General features: G+C 43.7%; 1 protein-coding gene across 8 annotated transcripts in view; it reads left to right on the top strand.

The window, feature by feature from the left end:
* TNNI3K (TNNI3 interacting kinase) overlaps nt 1-6,521 on the top strand; it is a 372,046-nt gene extending 365,525 nt beyond the window's left edge. For 3 of the 8 annotated variants that reach the window (XM_070076725.1, XM_017345529.3, XM_017345528.3), the window contains one exon: nt 1,075-1,776. In XM_070076725.1, coding sequence (XP_069932826.1) covers nt 1,075-1,292 — 218 coding nt within the window. In that variant the 3' untranslated portion in view covers nt 1,293-1,776. Of the gene's footprint in view, nt 1-1,074; nt 1,778-2,532 lie in introns of those variants that run through there. The other 5 variants (XM_017345534.3, XM_002715920.5, XM_051856121.2 and 2 more) reach the window with 3 other exon arrangements.
* The last annotated feature ends 5,725 nt before the right edge of the window (nt 6,522-12,246 follow it).

Here is a 12,246-nt window from a genome sequence, read left to right as displayed (position 1 = left end):
GATACTTTAAAGAAAGGAAAGGTTGTGCTTCTGCCTCCCGCTGTATGTCAAGAATGCAGCTTCATGCTTTTTATCATCTGCTTTATAATGTAATTGGCCAGTCCAAGAACAGACCCTTTGGAGCGAAAACTGTGGTCCAAGTGTCACATCATCATATATTTTTAAAAGATATAATACCATTTTCTCAAACCTTTACAGATGTGAATTCACAACCACAAAAATACAGGCATCTTTTGAAATGTGTACTTTGACCAAAAGTCTTTCTTTTCATGGTGGAGTTATAAGATAAAGCATTTCTTTAACAGAAAGGTCTGTTTCTTAAAGAAGCAATGTTTCAGGAATTCCCCAGGATGGAAAAGACAAAAGTGATATAGAAATATTAAAGTTGGATTTCCCTATGCTTATTTGTACCAGTAGCAGAGGAAAACATTAGGCTGTTTGAATGGAGTAAAAATCCCTATAGACAAAGATGGTATCTTTAATATATCCCACCAGAAACATAACATCATACAAGAAAGAATCCTTTAATTGCTCTCTATTTCCATTTCATAAACCAAATGGGGTACAACAGCAGCATTCTGAGATGTTCTTTGCCCCCCACTCCCGCAATGAGCTAATATAGAGCATGAGTACAAAATTAAACACATAGCTGTTTGCTCTCTACTTGACACCTGTCACTCTGAAGTAGCAAAGCATGCAGATATGGTTTGCTGTTTTCCTAAGAACTGTGGTTGTATTTCAGCTGAATCCCTCTTGAACTGATTGGCTACAAAAGTCCAACACGTCTGTCCTTATACTCTGGCAATAATCACGTGGATAATAAATGCCAACCTCAATGCTCTGCTGATTTTATTTCTCGTAATCGAAAGATAGCCCCTCCCCCCCAATATGGGTGGGATGTATGATCACGATTGGAGCTCTGTGGAGCAAGAGAAGCTGGAATCACAGGCCACTGAAACTGCTTGTAGTGCAACTAGGAGGAGTATTATGGTAACAAAAAGATGACCAGTTTATCTATCAATGCCTGAATTGAAATCATTTATGTATGAATGGATTGAAATCATTTTTTTTCAGGCTGGACAAAAGGAAGTATTTTTGCTCTAAGATGTAGATCTTGTTTCAGTCCACCCAGAGTTGAGATACAGTGGTATGTATCTTGCTTCCCCTCACCCTGGCTCCCCAACCACAACCTCCCTCACATCTGCCCAGAGCCAGTCCCACAGAAGGAGAGAGAGGCCGACAGTATGGGCGGCAGAGGCATTTCCTCTGGGGAGAGTTTATGTGGCACCTAAGAGATTTTGACAGAGACCATTCTTATGAAAATAAATATGCCTATCCAACCGTGTCTTGCTAGATGTCCTAATGAAAATGTAGATGGCTAGGTTGCTTCTGGAAACTCAGCTATCAAAAGGAAGCAAAAGCAGCAATAGCCATTGATCAATGTGCCCATTTTCACAGAAGCAATGGATGGCTTCCTTGCTTAGAGCAGAAAAACAGCTATTTCCCTGCACACACACCTGGGTCCTCCACAACAGTGGCCCGCTTCTGAGCCGCTGGGATCATTCTCTGGCCACATCCAGGGCTGTTGTTGCAAAGGGCATCAAATACGGGGATTTAGACCTCAGGACTGATGTACACTTAACATTTGGGCTACCAGCATGAAAAACCCAACAGAGGCAACCTGCTGTGGAAGAAAGTCTTTTCCCTTTTCTTTCCAGCTAGCACCACCTTCCTTTCTTAGCCATCATTGGTTCAGCATTCACTATGCACCTGACACTGCTAGTTGTCTTTTTTTTTTTTTTTTTTTTTTTGACAGGCAGAGTGGACAGTGAGAGAGAGAGACAGAGAGAAAGGTCTTCCTTTGCCGTTGGTTCACCCTCCAATGGCCGCCACAGCCGGCGCACTGATCCGATGGCAGGAGCCAGGTACTTATCCTGGTCTCCCATGCGGGTGCATGGCCCAAGCACTTGGGCCATCCTCCACTGCACTGCCTGGCCACAGCAGAGAGTGGCCTGGAAGAGGGGCAACCGGGACAGAATCCGGCGCCCTGACCGGGACTAGAACCCGGTGTGCCGGCGCCGCAAGGCGGAGGATTAGCCTAGTGAGCCACGGCGACGGCCGCTAGTTGTCTTAAGTTCATTGTCAGCCTTCTATGTAGATACAGATAGTTCTCTTGCTTGCAGATAAAAGCCCTAAGACTTAGGAAGGGTAAGTTGACAAAAGTCCTAAAGCCGGCAAAGAGGGAAGCTTGTGCTTTTAACCATTATGACACATTTACCGTGCTCCTGAAACGTGCCCCTCTATTTCAAGCCCCAAATGCTGCCATCCAGCCATTAGGTTCCTCTAGTCTCTGCTTGCTGTTTTCATTCTAAATCTTGCTATTGCTCTACCACTGTTCACCAGCAGCTCTTGTCCAGACCCGGTTCACGGGATCCAGGAGAGCTGTGTGCTGCACTGATCAGGCTAGGTGAGAAACATGGGGAAATGTACAGAAGGCCACAAGCTAACTACTGAACTTCTTTTCTGATGCAGGCTACGTGTCTGATCCCATGAGCCCGATGCATTTTCATTCTTGCCGGAATAGTGGCAGCTTTGAGGACAGCAGCTGACAGCATTCACCATCTACCTAAGGAGAGTTTTCCCGAAAACTGACAGCAACAATTCCAGCCATGGCAGGCTTGCTTCCAATTAGAATATTTTACCCTCTAAGGTCTCCTTAAATTGGCTTGTTTATCCTGGTCCTGTTTAAGTTCCTATCACCAGTTGGGCTTTGGATTTGTTGGTGAAGGATGAAATGGAAAAAAAAAAAAAAAGTAAAAACAAACAACCCAAAAAACAAGAAAGAAAAGGAAAAAAGAAAACCAGAATGTAAATGGAGAATTGTTTTTAATTTTGTAAATGAAATAGCAAATCTATCTTATAACTTGTGGTGGGCACTTAACAGTTATTATGTTTTCCTAGGCTGAATTAAGTAGGTTTGGGTTTGACAACTGTGGGTTTGATTTCTTAGAATGTTTTTCATTTTCTTATCTCATTATGCTACTTCTGGTGTTCAACTCTGTGATTAAAGATTCGTTGGTGGCACAGAAAATTGATTCAGAAGTGTATTTCATTCCAACAAGACTTCCACTGAGTATACCTTCTTTCAGACCATATTGGTAAAGAGGAGTAATGACCTTCAGATCAAGAAGCTTGCAAAGAGATAGCACTTAATTATTGAGTCTCCCTTCCATGTCATAACAAGTGCTCTGTGCTCCACTTAGGCAGCCTGTGGCTGTCAGCCCCACGATGTCAGAAGTGCTGTCAGGTCAGTTATGAAGCCAGCCCACTAATGCAAACCTGCCATTTATACCGCAGTCTGGCACAGAGCTGTGGGAGGATATTTAAGGTGACTGCTGCCTTCCAGAAATGAGAAATCTGCCCTTCCTAGTGATTGCAACTAGCGAGACATGAATAGTTCCACCAGATAAAATATTTTTGCCATTGGTAGACAGATTAGGAAAAGCTAGGTAGATCATGAATCATGAAAATTTAATGGTAATTACTGCTTTTGACCTCAGCAAGAGAAATAAAACCAGCAAAGGAAGATTTGGTCTTCTGTCCTTCAAGATTTCTCAACCTTGGCACCATTGACACTTTGGACAGGATAATTCTTGGTTGTGGGGGTTGTCCAGTGCTCTGTAGGAAGTTTGCTGGTCTCTACCCTCAAGATGCCAGTCCCACTTTGTGTGGTAAGTTTATGTGTCAACTTGAGTGGCTATGGAAGGCATAGGCATCTGGTTAAACATGATTTCTGGGTGTGTCTCTGATGGTGTTTCCAGAGGAGATTAGCATTTGAACCAGCAGACTGAGTGAAGTGGATGGCTCTCCCAACGTGGGTGGCATCAGACAATCTATTGAGGGCCTGAATGCAGTAAAAAGATGATGGAGGCAGGCGAGGACTTGCTCCCTCTCTGCCCAGTGGCTTAAACTGTAATAGTGATTATCTCCTGCTCTATACGATCCTGGTTCTCAGGCCTAAAGTCCTAGTCTGAAATCTATACCATTGACTCTGCAGCTCTCAGGCCTTGAACTACACCACCGACTTTTCTGAGTCTCCAACTTGCACACATCAGCTGATGGGACTTAGCCTTCATTACTGCATATGAATAGATCCCTTACAAGAAGCACACACACAAATGCACACAACCTACCCCATCCTATTGGCTCTGTTTCTCTGAAGGACTCTAACAAATATGCCCCATCATTGAGTCATGACAATCAAAAACTGTCTCATAAAATATGTCTCCAAATATGTCTAGTATGCCCTGGAGGACATACCTGTCCCATGTTGAGAACACAGGGAGGACAGCTAGAGGTTTTAGATTTTAGTTAGGCTTATCTGCTTTCTCCTCCTTCTGGAGTAATGTGGACTCATTTACAAATGGCGTTGCTGATTGGTCCTTGTATGTCTGCAGCAAGCTCCTCACTTGTCCTCTTTCCCCTTGCTAATTAGAAATGGGGGGAGGCAATTTTATCAAGAGACCTGCAGCCCCACCTCTAAAACCCCTAGAGCTGCGTCACAGACCTGTGGTTACAAAGTCGCAAGTTCCCACATGCCAGTAGCTTGTGGATAGATGAATGTGGGTCCAGAGGTAGAAATTAAAATCTTGGTACTTCCAACTAGATTTATCCCTTTTTAGCCTCCAGTCTTTTCAGTCCCCTACCCAATTATTCTGAAGTCAAAGGTACTCCATCCCACCCAGGAAGTTCCCAAAGGGCTTTATAATAAGCACAACCAAGGAGCTTGAGGTGACTGCTCGGGCATAAACCCTTCTGGCAAAGACAGAGAAGGAGAAAACGCAGCTGATTAGAGAGCACCTGTCTCCATAGCTCCCTCTCCACTTTTTGCTCTAGCTACTCTAGGGAATGAGCCAGCACCTAGTCTGGGATACGTGGAGGCTTAATCCATTTATGGGTTGAGTTGCGATAAATACCTTAGAAAAGCAAACAAAAAAGAAGAAAGAAAGGCGTGAGAGTTTTAATCAGAGTTACTGTTATATGCAAAAGCCAAAGGTTGGTATCTTCAGGACAGCAGACAGTGTTGGGGTAAACTAGGTCCCCTCTCCTCCCAGTTTCCCACTGAGAGAAGGTCATACACAGAGGGGGGAACTGCTTGCTCCTAACTGCCCCTCTTTTAGGAGAGAGTTTTCTAGAACAGATTTGTCAAACTCCCTTTCTTTGTTTCTTCTAATTAGCCATCTCCTCTTTCCACACTGCATTTCCTTATGTTGCTGCTTCCCTCTGGCTCTTGTCTTGTCAAGTATCTGCAAATAATGAGACTAATGTGTCTTGATTCCTGAGAAGGGAAACCTTTTCACAGATGCCAACCTGTAGCTTGCAATCCCTTTTCATTACTGCACCCTTAATGGGGCCCAGGGATCATCTTAGAGCTCATCTCAAGATCTCCCCCACCCCCACCACTTGCTTAAAAATGTCTCACTAATTGCTCTCTTTTTCTGCTGGTAAAAATGAACTTCTAAGATCATGTTTTTGCATGCTTAGCACATTTGATTTTTTTTTCACGTGCATGCAGCACTGAGCTCACTACGAAGATGTTCAATTAACTATAATTGTAAGCCAAATTACAGCAGCACCAGGAGAGAGTTATTCCAACAGAGTGATTATTTGGGTTAAATTATTTCCAAAGCTGACATTTCCCTCAGAAACAGAAAAAAAAATGGGTGCTTGTGATAGAAGAAAAGGCTAATGTCAAACAATCCGTCTAAAATGAAAGGTCTGATTTCTCTATTTCCTTTTTTTTCTATTATAAATAATTGATTTAGTTCTGTAAGGTAAATTTTTTATACATTGTTTTTTCATTTTTTTTTAGATTTTTTAATTTATTTGAGAGTTAGAATTACAGGCAGAGAGAAGGAGAGATGGAGAAAGGTCTTCCATCTGTTGGTTCACTTCCCAAAGGGCCACATCGGCCAGAGCTGGGCCTAGCAGAAGCCAGGAGCCAGGAGCTTCTTCTGGGTCTCCAACACGGGTGCAGGGGCCATCTTCCACTGCTTTCCCAGGCCATAGCAGAGAGCTAGATCGGAAGAGGAACACCCAGAACACAAACTGGTGCCCACATGAAATTCCGGTGCTGCAGGCAGAGGCTTAGCCCACAACGCCACAGCATTGGCCCTCCGTTGCTTTTTCTTAACAATCACATATTGGCAATGGAAATTCAGAATGTGAGAGACCAAAAGCATCTGATTTTGTGCAATCATGATGAATCTGACAGAATTCAAAATCTTGGTATCTTTGGATTGCTAACTCCACTTCTGACACAAATCCCTGCTGATGTACCTGGGAAATCAGTGGTGGATAGCCCAAAAGCTGGGAAAACTGTCACCCATGTGGGAAAACTGGATGGAGTTCCAGACTCCTGGCTTCTTCCTCCCCTAGCCCCAGCCATTGCGGCCATCTGGGGAGTGAGACAGCAGATGAAAAATTCTGTCACTCTACCTTTCAAACAAATAAAATAAAATAAAAATAGCTGTGGTCCCTATTTGTAACAGTCTTGCTAGTATATGGACATATTTCTTAGATTAAAATCCTAGATGCTCTATTTCCTAGATGTATGGACCTGATGCAGTTTAGGTACCCCTAGGAATTTACTACCTATTCAGGCACATTGGTATCCATGTAAACATTTTACAAATCAGAAAATCTGACAGACTAGAAAGAAAATGACTTTTTAGGTCACTTGATACATGATTTAAAATTATATATTGGCGGCCGGCACTGTGGCGTAGCAGGTAAAGGCTGACGCCTGCATGCCGGCATCCCATATGGGCGCCAGTCTGAGTCCCAGCTGTTCCACTTCCACTCCAGCTCTCTGCTATTGGCCTGGGAAAGCAGTGGAAGATGGCCCGGGTCCTTGAGCCTTGGAAGACCGGCGGGGAGGGAGGAGGTCCTGGCTTCTGGATTTGGATCAGCACAGCTCTGGCCGTTGCAGCCATCTGGGGAGTGAACCAGTGGATGGAAGACCTCTCTCTCTTCCTTTTCCTTCATGCTTGGCAGCACATATACTCTCAGTTGCAAGTATTCACTTCCTCTCCTCTCCTCTCCTCTCCTCTCCTCTCCTCTCCTCTCCTCTCCTCTCCTCTCCTCTCCTCTCTTCTCCTCTCCTCTCCTCTCCTCTCCTCTTTTTTCCTCTCCTCTTTTCTCCTCTCCTCTCCTCTTTTCTCCTCTCCTCTTTTCTCCTCTCTCTTTCCCTCTTTCCCTTCTTTCTTTTTCTTGTTTCTTCCTTCTCTTTCTCTTAAGCAATAATCATTGATTTTGTAGTCATTCAGACCTTCCATAGTAGTTGTGTGGCCTTGGACAAGTCATGTAACCCTTCTGAGCTCATGTATTATCTGTAGAATGATGATAATAAAATTTATGTGTACAGTTGCTGTAAGGGTTTCAAATGATACAAAATATATAGTGCAGTTCCTGGCATACCACAGCAGATGTTATTGTTTGCTATTACTACTACATCATCATGCATCCAAAGAGCTATGCTAGAAAAGGAGATCATGAGAAAGTGGAGATTCCTCCCTTGTAAAATAACTGTCAGTATCCCTAAAATCTCCATTGTTTCTGTGAACACGCAGTTGCCAAAACACCTCTGAGGCACTTTGGGACAAGATCCAGTGGGCTATATGTGGAAAGGTTTTATTTATATTTGAGGTAAAATAAGATGAGAAATCAAATATTTTTGGCTAAATACAGGAACCAGAAAGAATTCTTCAAGCAAGGGGGATGCTAAGTACAAAGGGAAGCATATGTGTTGAGCACCTACCATGTGTTTCAGATTATTTGGAATGCATTACTTGACTTTATTTTCTGTGTAGCCTAGACAAGAGGAAGATTTTTCTTTATTTTCCGAGTGGGGAATTCACATTCAGAGAGGCCAAATAAGAGTCCAAGCTAGTACACAAGGGGAATTCAAGAAGTTTATGAACATGGAATTAAAAAATGTGTTTTTGGTTCAAAAAGTCCAGAGGAAGATTTGGAAAGTATCACAATAGAAGTTTCGGGAACCAGAAACACAAACCTTTACTGATTGCTATGTCTCATTATTGCGAAGTAAAACAAAACAAAACAAATAATCATCATTGTTGTCACGGTTATAATTATGGAAGAAAGGGGACGGGATAATCTAAGGCTCAAAAAAATGCAATGTTATTTTCCAGGCAGAAAGAACCAGAAATGATTGACAGAAACGAGACTCTCACTATGATAAGCAGGAACAAAAATGTTAGGAGGGCAAAGCACAGCAATTAGGGAAGCCAAGGAGTCTCACATTTCCTTTCCTCATTAGCACACTGGGTAGAGAAGCAAGAGAGACAGTGTAGCCTTTACCAGTAGGATTCGGGTACCTATTTCCTCCTAGTTTTGTGTTGCTTGCAGTTACTCAAGCATGCAGTCTGAAGGGCTCCCCTGATCAATTCCCTCCCACATTTCAAGAGCCACAAGGGCTAAGATGAGCCATTTGACATTTTCAATCCCTTCACTGGGTAACAGCTCAAGACTCAGCCTATGGTACCAGACTGCAGTCCAAGTCTGTCAGCTCAATTAGCACCGTATGCAAACATGATGGAGAAGCAGAGTTCCTCTCTCTCCTTGGACAGCCTACCTTTTATGAGGCTAACTAGAAATAAAAAGAGCAGGGGTTGCACAGTTCTCCTCAGGCCAGAGATCCAAGGCAGCACAGCAGCCGCCCCAGTGGCAGGGTGCTAATTAAATTAGGCTTCTTGAATTAAAACACCGCCAAGGTGCCAGGCCTGCTGATGAGGCTATGTCTCATAAGCACCCCCCAGCCTGGCTGTATGTTTAATTAGTGAGATAAAAAGGATATTATCTCAAGTATCTGTCTTTTAAGCAATGGGCTCATATGCCAAAGAAAGAACATTTTCACCATCTTTAAAGAAGATTTTAAACTACTGATTTCCCTGACTTCCATCTTTTATCTCAACTACTAATCTGGAGGGGTAAGATTGAAACAGGACCACAAAATGCATCAAAATTATCCACATGTTGATTTTCCCTTCAACTTTTTACTTATAATAATCCATGGTCTGCTTAACACCACTTCAAAAATCAGTCCATAGTGAAGGGTATCAGGTTCTTCTTGAAGGGTAATTTCTTTTCCTTCCAGGAAATCCAAGTTAGGCTGAAGAGGAAGAATCAATGTCACTATCCAGGATAACTTGAAGTGATCAGAAGAAAAGCTGATGGGCACCAAATGGCATATGTTTATCCTATAGCAGGTATGAAACTGTAAGAGGCAGAATCACATAGAGCAGTTCTTATTTATTTATTTATTTGAGAGGTAGAGTTACAGACAGTGAGAGGGAGAGACAGAAATGTCTTCCTTCCGTTGCTTCACTCCCCAGATGGCCACAATGGCCGGAGCAGCACCAATCTGAAGCCAGGAGCCAGGTGCTTCTTCCTGGTCTCCCATGTGGGTGCAGGGGCTCAAGGACTTGGGCCATCTTCCATTGCTTTCCCAGGCCACAGCAGAGAGCTGGATTGGAAGAGGAGCAGCCAGGACTAGAATTGGTGCCCAGATGGAATGCCGGTGCCACAGGCGGGGGATTAACCTACTGCACTGCAGCACCGGCCCCATAGAACAGTTCTTAAATGGGAGCCTGCATCAGAATTACTGGAGAGCTTATTAAAACTTAGATCCCTGGACCCACGCCCGAGAGCTGCAGAATCAACAGCTCTGGAGAGGTCCTAAAAACTGTGCATTTCTAACAAGCTCCCAAAGGATTATAGTGCTATTGGCTCTGACGCCACAGATGTGAAACACTGGCTAAGTAGCAAAGGGCATGAGTTAGAGTGAACCAGAGATAGAGTGAGGTGAATGTCTCGCTCTTTACCCCAACCCCTAGCACTGTGCGGCCTCTGTGACCATGGGCAAATGTATCTGTCTCTCTGATCCTCAGTTCTTCATTTGTAAAATGGAGATAATGATTCTTACCTCATGGAGATGATTAAGTGAAATAATTCAGGAAAAGCATTGACCATGGTGCCAGGCACCTGGTAAACGTTGGCCATGCTTGATGTAACATGACTGAGAGAGAACTAAGCTAGGGACCAAAGGCTAATCATGTATTTCCTGGATGCTAATGAAAGCATTATGGCTTGAGAAAATTCAAGTGTTTGTAAGATAACCCCAAACTAGGGTCCTGTCATCGAGGCTACATAACACAAAAGAACATCAGAATAACACAGAAGCATAATTTTATCTGGAAACAATTAAAACCAGATTTGCAATGCTGTTAAATTAAGTTAATGTCTCCAAGAAATGTGTTTTAGACATCTCTGAGTGTCACCTTAGATCTTGGCATCACCAAGTCTTTGTCTTTGGTCACTGAGTCATCCACCATCACCATAACCAACTTCATGTGAACAAACTCTGGCCACACCTTACCTTATGGCAGGCCAGGTCCCTGTTGTCTCTCTCTTTGGACCTGCTATCTTGTCAATAAGGACAGGTGTCCTAGGTCACCTATGCTGTTGGAATTCAAGCTGGCAGGTAGCACTTACAGGCCTATGGAGTAAACCTTTGACTACTGGAGATCAAAGCTAGGGGATAAATTCTCCCTTCTCCACAGCACCCCATTACCCTGAAGCCCAGTCATTCTCAACACCTAAGAAAAACAGCTGTGAGACTGACAACTACTTGCCCTGGATCCAAGATAGCATCCAGCTCAATAACACTGGAGAATTTGCTCCCTCTCACTCTCTTTGTCACATCTATCTCCTCATCCAAGCTTCCATGGGATTGCACTCCCTAAAGTAGTAGTATTGGAGCTTTTATGTTAGGCTCTGCTTTCTGGTGAGGCCAAGTCAAACTAGAACAGTTGGGATGCAAATGGACTATATTTTGACCATTTAGTAAGGAGTGATTTGGGGAATAAAGGAATAAGTGAACAACACTCCACTGAGAACAAAGATGAATTAAATGGGCTTAGTAGACAGGTGGGCTGAGATTGTAATCACAGCCGTGTTTCTGTTACCCCTTCTGCTTCTCCGTTTGTCTCTGTTTTCAGTTTCACAGGCTCTGACATGTGGCATGTGGTACTCAGCACTGCTAAGCATGAGCTTACCCTTTGCAAGAACCTCAATCGCAAGCAAGACATGGGAATGTGACTATGCCGTCTTTGCTCTGGATTTCTGTAAACTGGCTCATTCCCTCTCTCCTTTTGTTACAGCTCTCATCCTACTTGTTAGGAACTTTATTACTGTATTAGAATTTAACATACAGCCCGCACATCTATCATCGTTGGTGTTCTTTTCCCTCTCAAGTTGCTTGTTCAGTGTGTCTCGGCAAAATGGAAAGGACCTTTTACCTGCTATGCAGGAAGTTTTGTCACTTGTATGAAAAAGAATAGCTTCCTGGCATGGAGGCCAACTCACTAAACACACTCCTTTTTTTTTTTTTTTAAGATTTATTTATTTATTTGAAAGGCAGAGGCAGAGAGAGAGAGAGAGAGAGAGTGAGTTTTCCATCTGTTGGCTCACTCCCCAGATGGCCACAATCAGCTGTGCCTATGTAAAGCCAGGAGCTTCTTCTGGGTCTTCCATGTAGGTGCAGGGGCCCAAGGACTTGGGCCATCTTCAACCGCTTTCCCAGGCCATAGCAGAGAGCTGGATTGGAAGAGGAGCAGCCGGGACTTGAATCGGCACCCATACAGGGTGCTGGCACTGTAGGTGGAGGCTTTACCTGCTATGCCACAGTGCGGGCCCCACAAATTCTTATCTATAGTGCTTCTTATAACCTAATTTTAAGCATCATTTACTCCCTTGGAAGGCTAATGAAGAAAATCTTTTGTCACTTTTGCTTATAACCCCTTAGTGCTTACTAAACCTGGGCTTCCTGCATCTTTTAATACCAGTCCTAGAAGAAAAAGGAAACAGATGCTGGCATTGTGGCACAGCAGGTTAAGCCTGCCTGAGATGCTGGCATCCCATATAAGTGTCAGTTCAACTCCCAGCAGCTCCACTTCTGATCCAGCTCCCTGCTAATGCACCTGGAAATGTAGCAGAAGATGACCCAAGTGCTTGGTCACCTGCCTCCCATGTGGGAGGCCAGGATGAAGCTCTTGGCTCCTGGCTTCACCATATGGGAAATAAACCAGCGGGTGGAAGATTTCTCCCTCTTTCTCTGTAACTCTGCCTTTCAAGATAATAAATAAACACAAAAGAAGCAAACAC

This window comes from Oryctolagus cuniculus, chromosome 7 (assembly GCF_964237555.1).
Source record: "Oryctolagus cuniculus chromosome 7, mOryCun1.1, whole genome shotgun sequence".
Classification (NCBI taxonomy): Eukaryota; Metazoa; Chordata; class Mammalia; order Lagomorpha; family Leporidae; genus Oryctolagus; species Oryctolagus cuniculus.
This window is presented reverse-complemented; position numbering and strand designations above follow the sequence as displayed.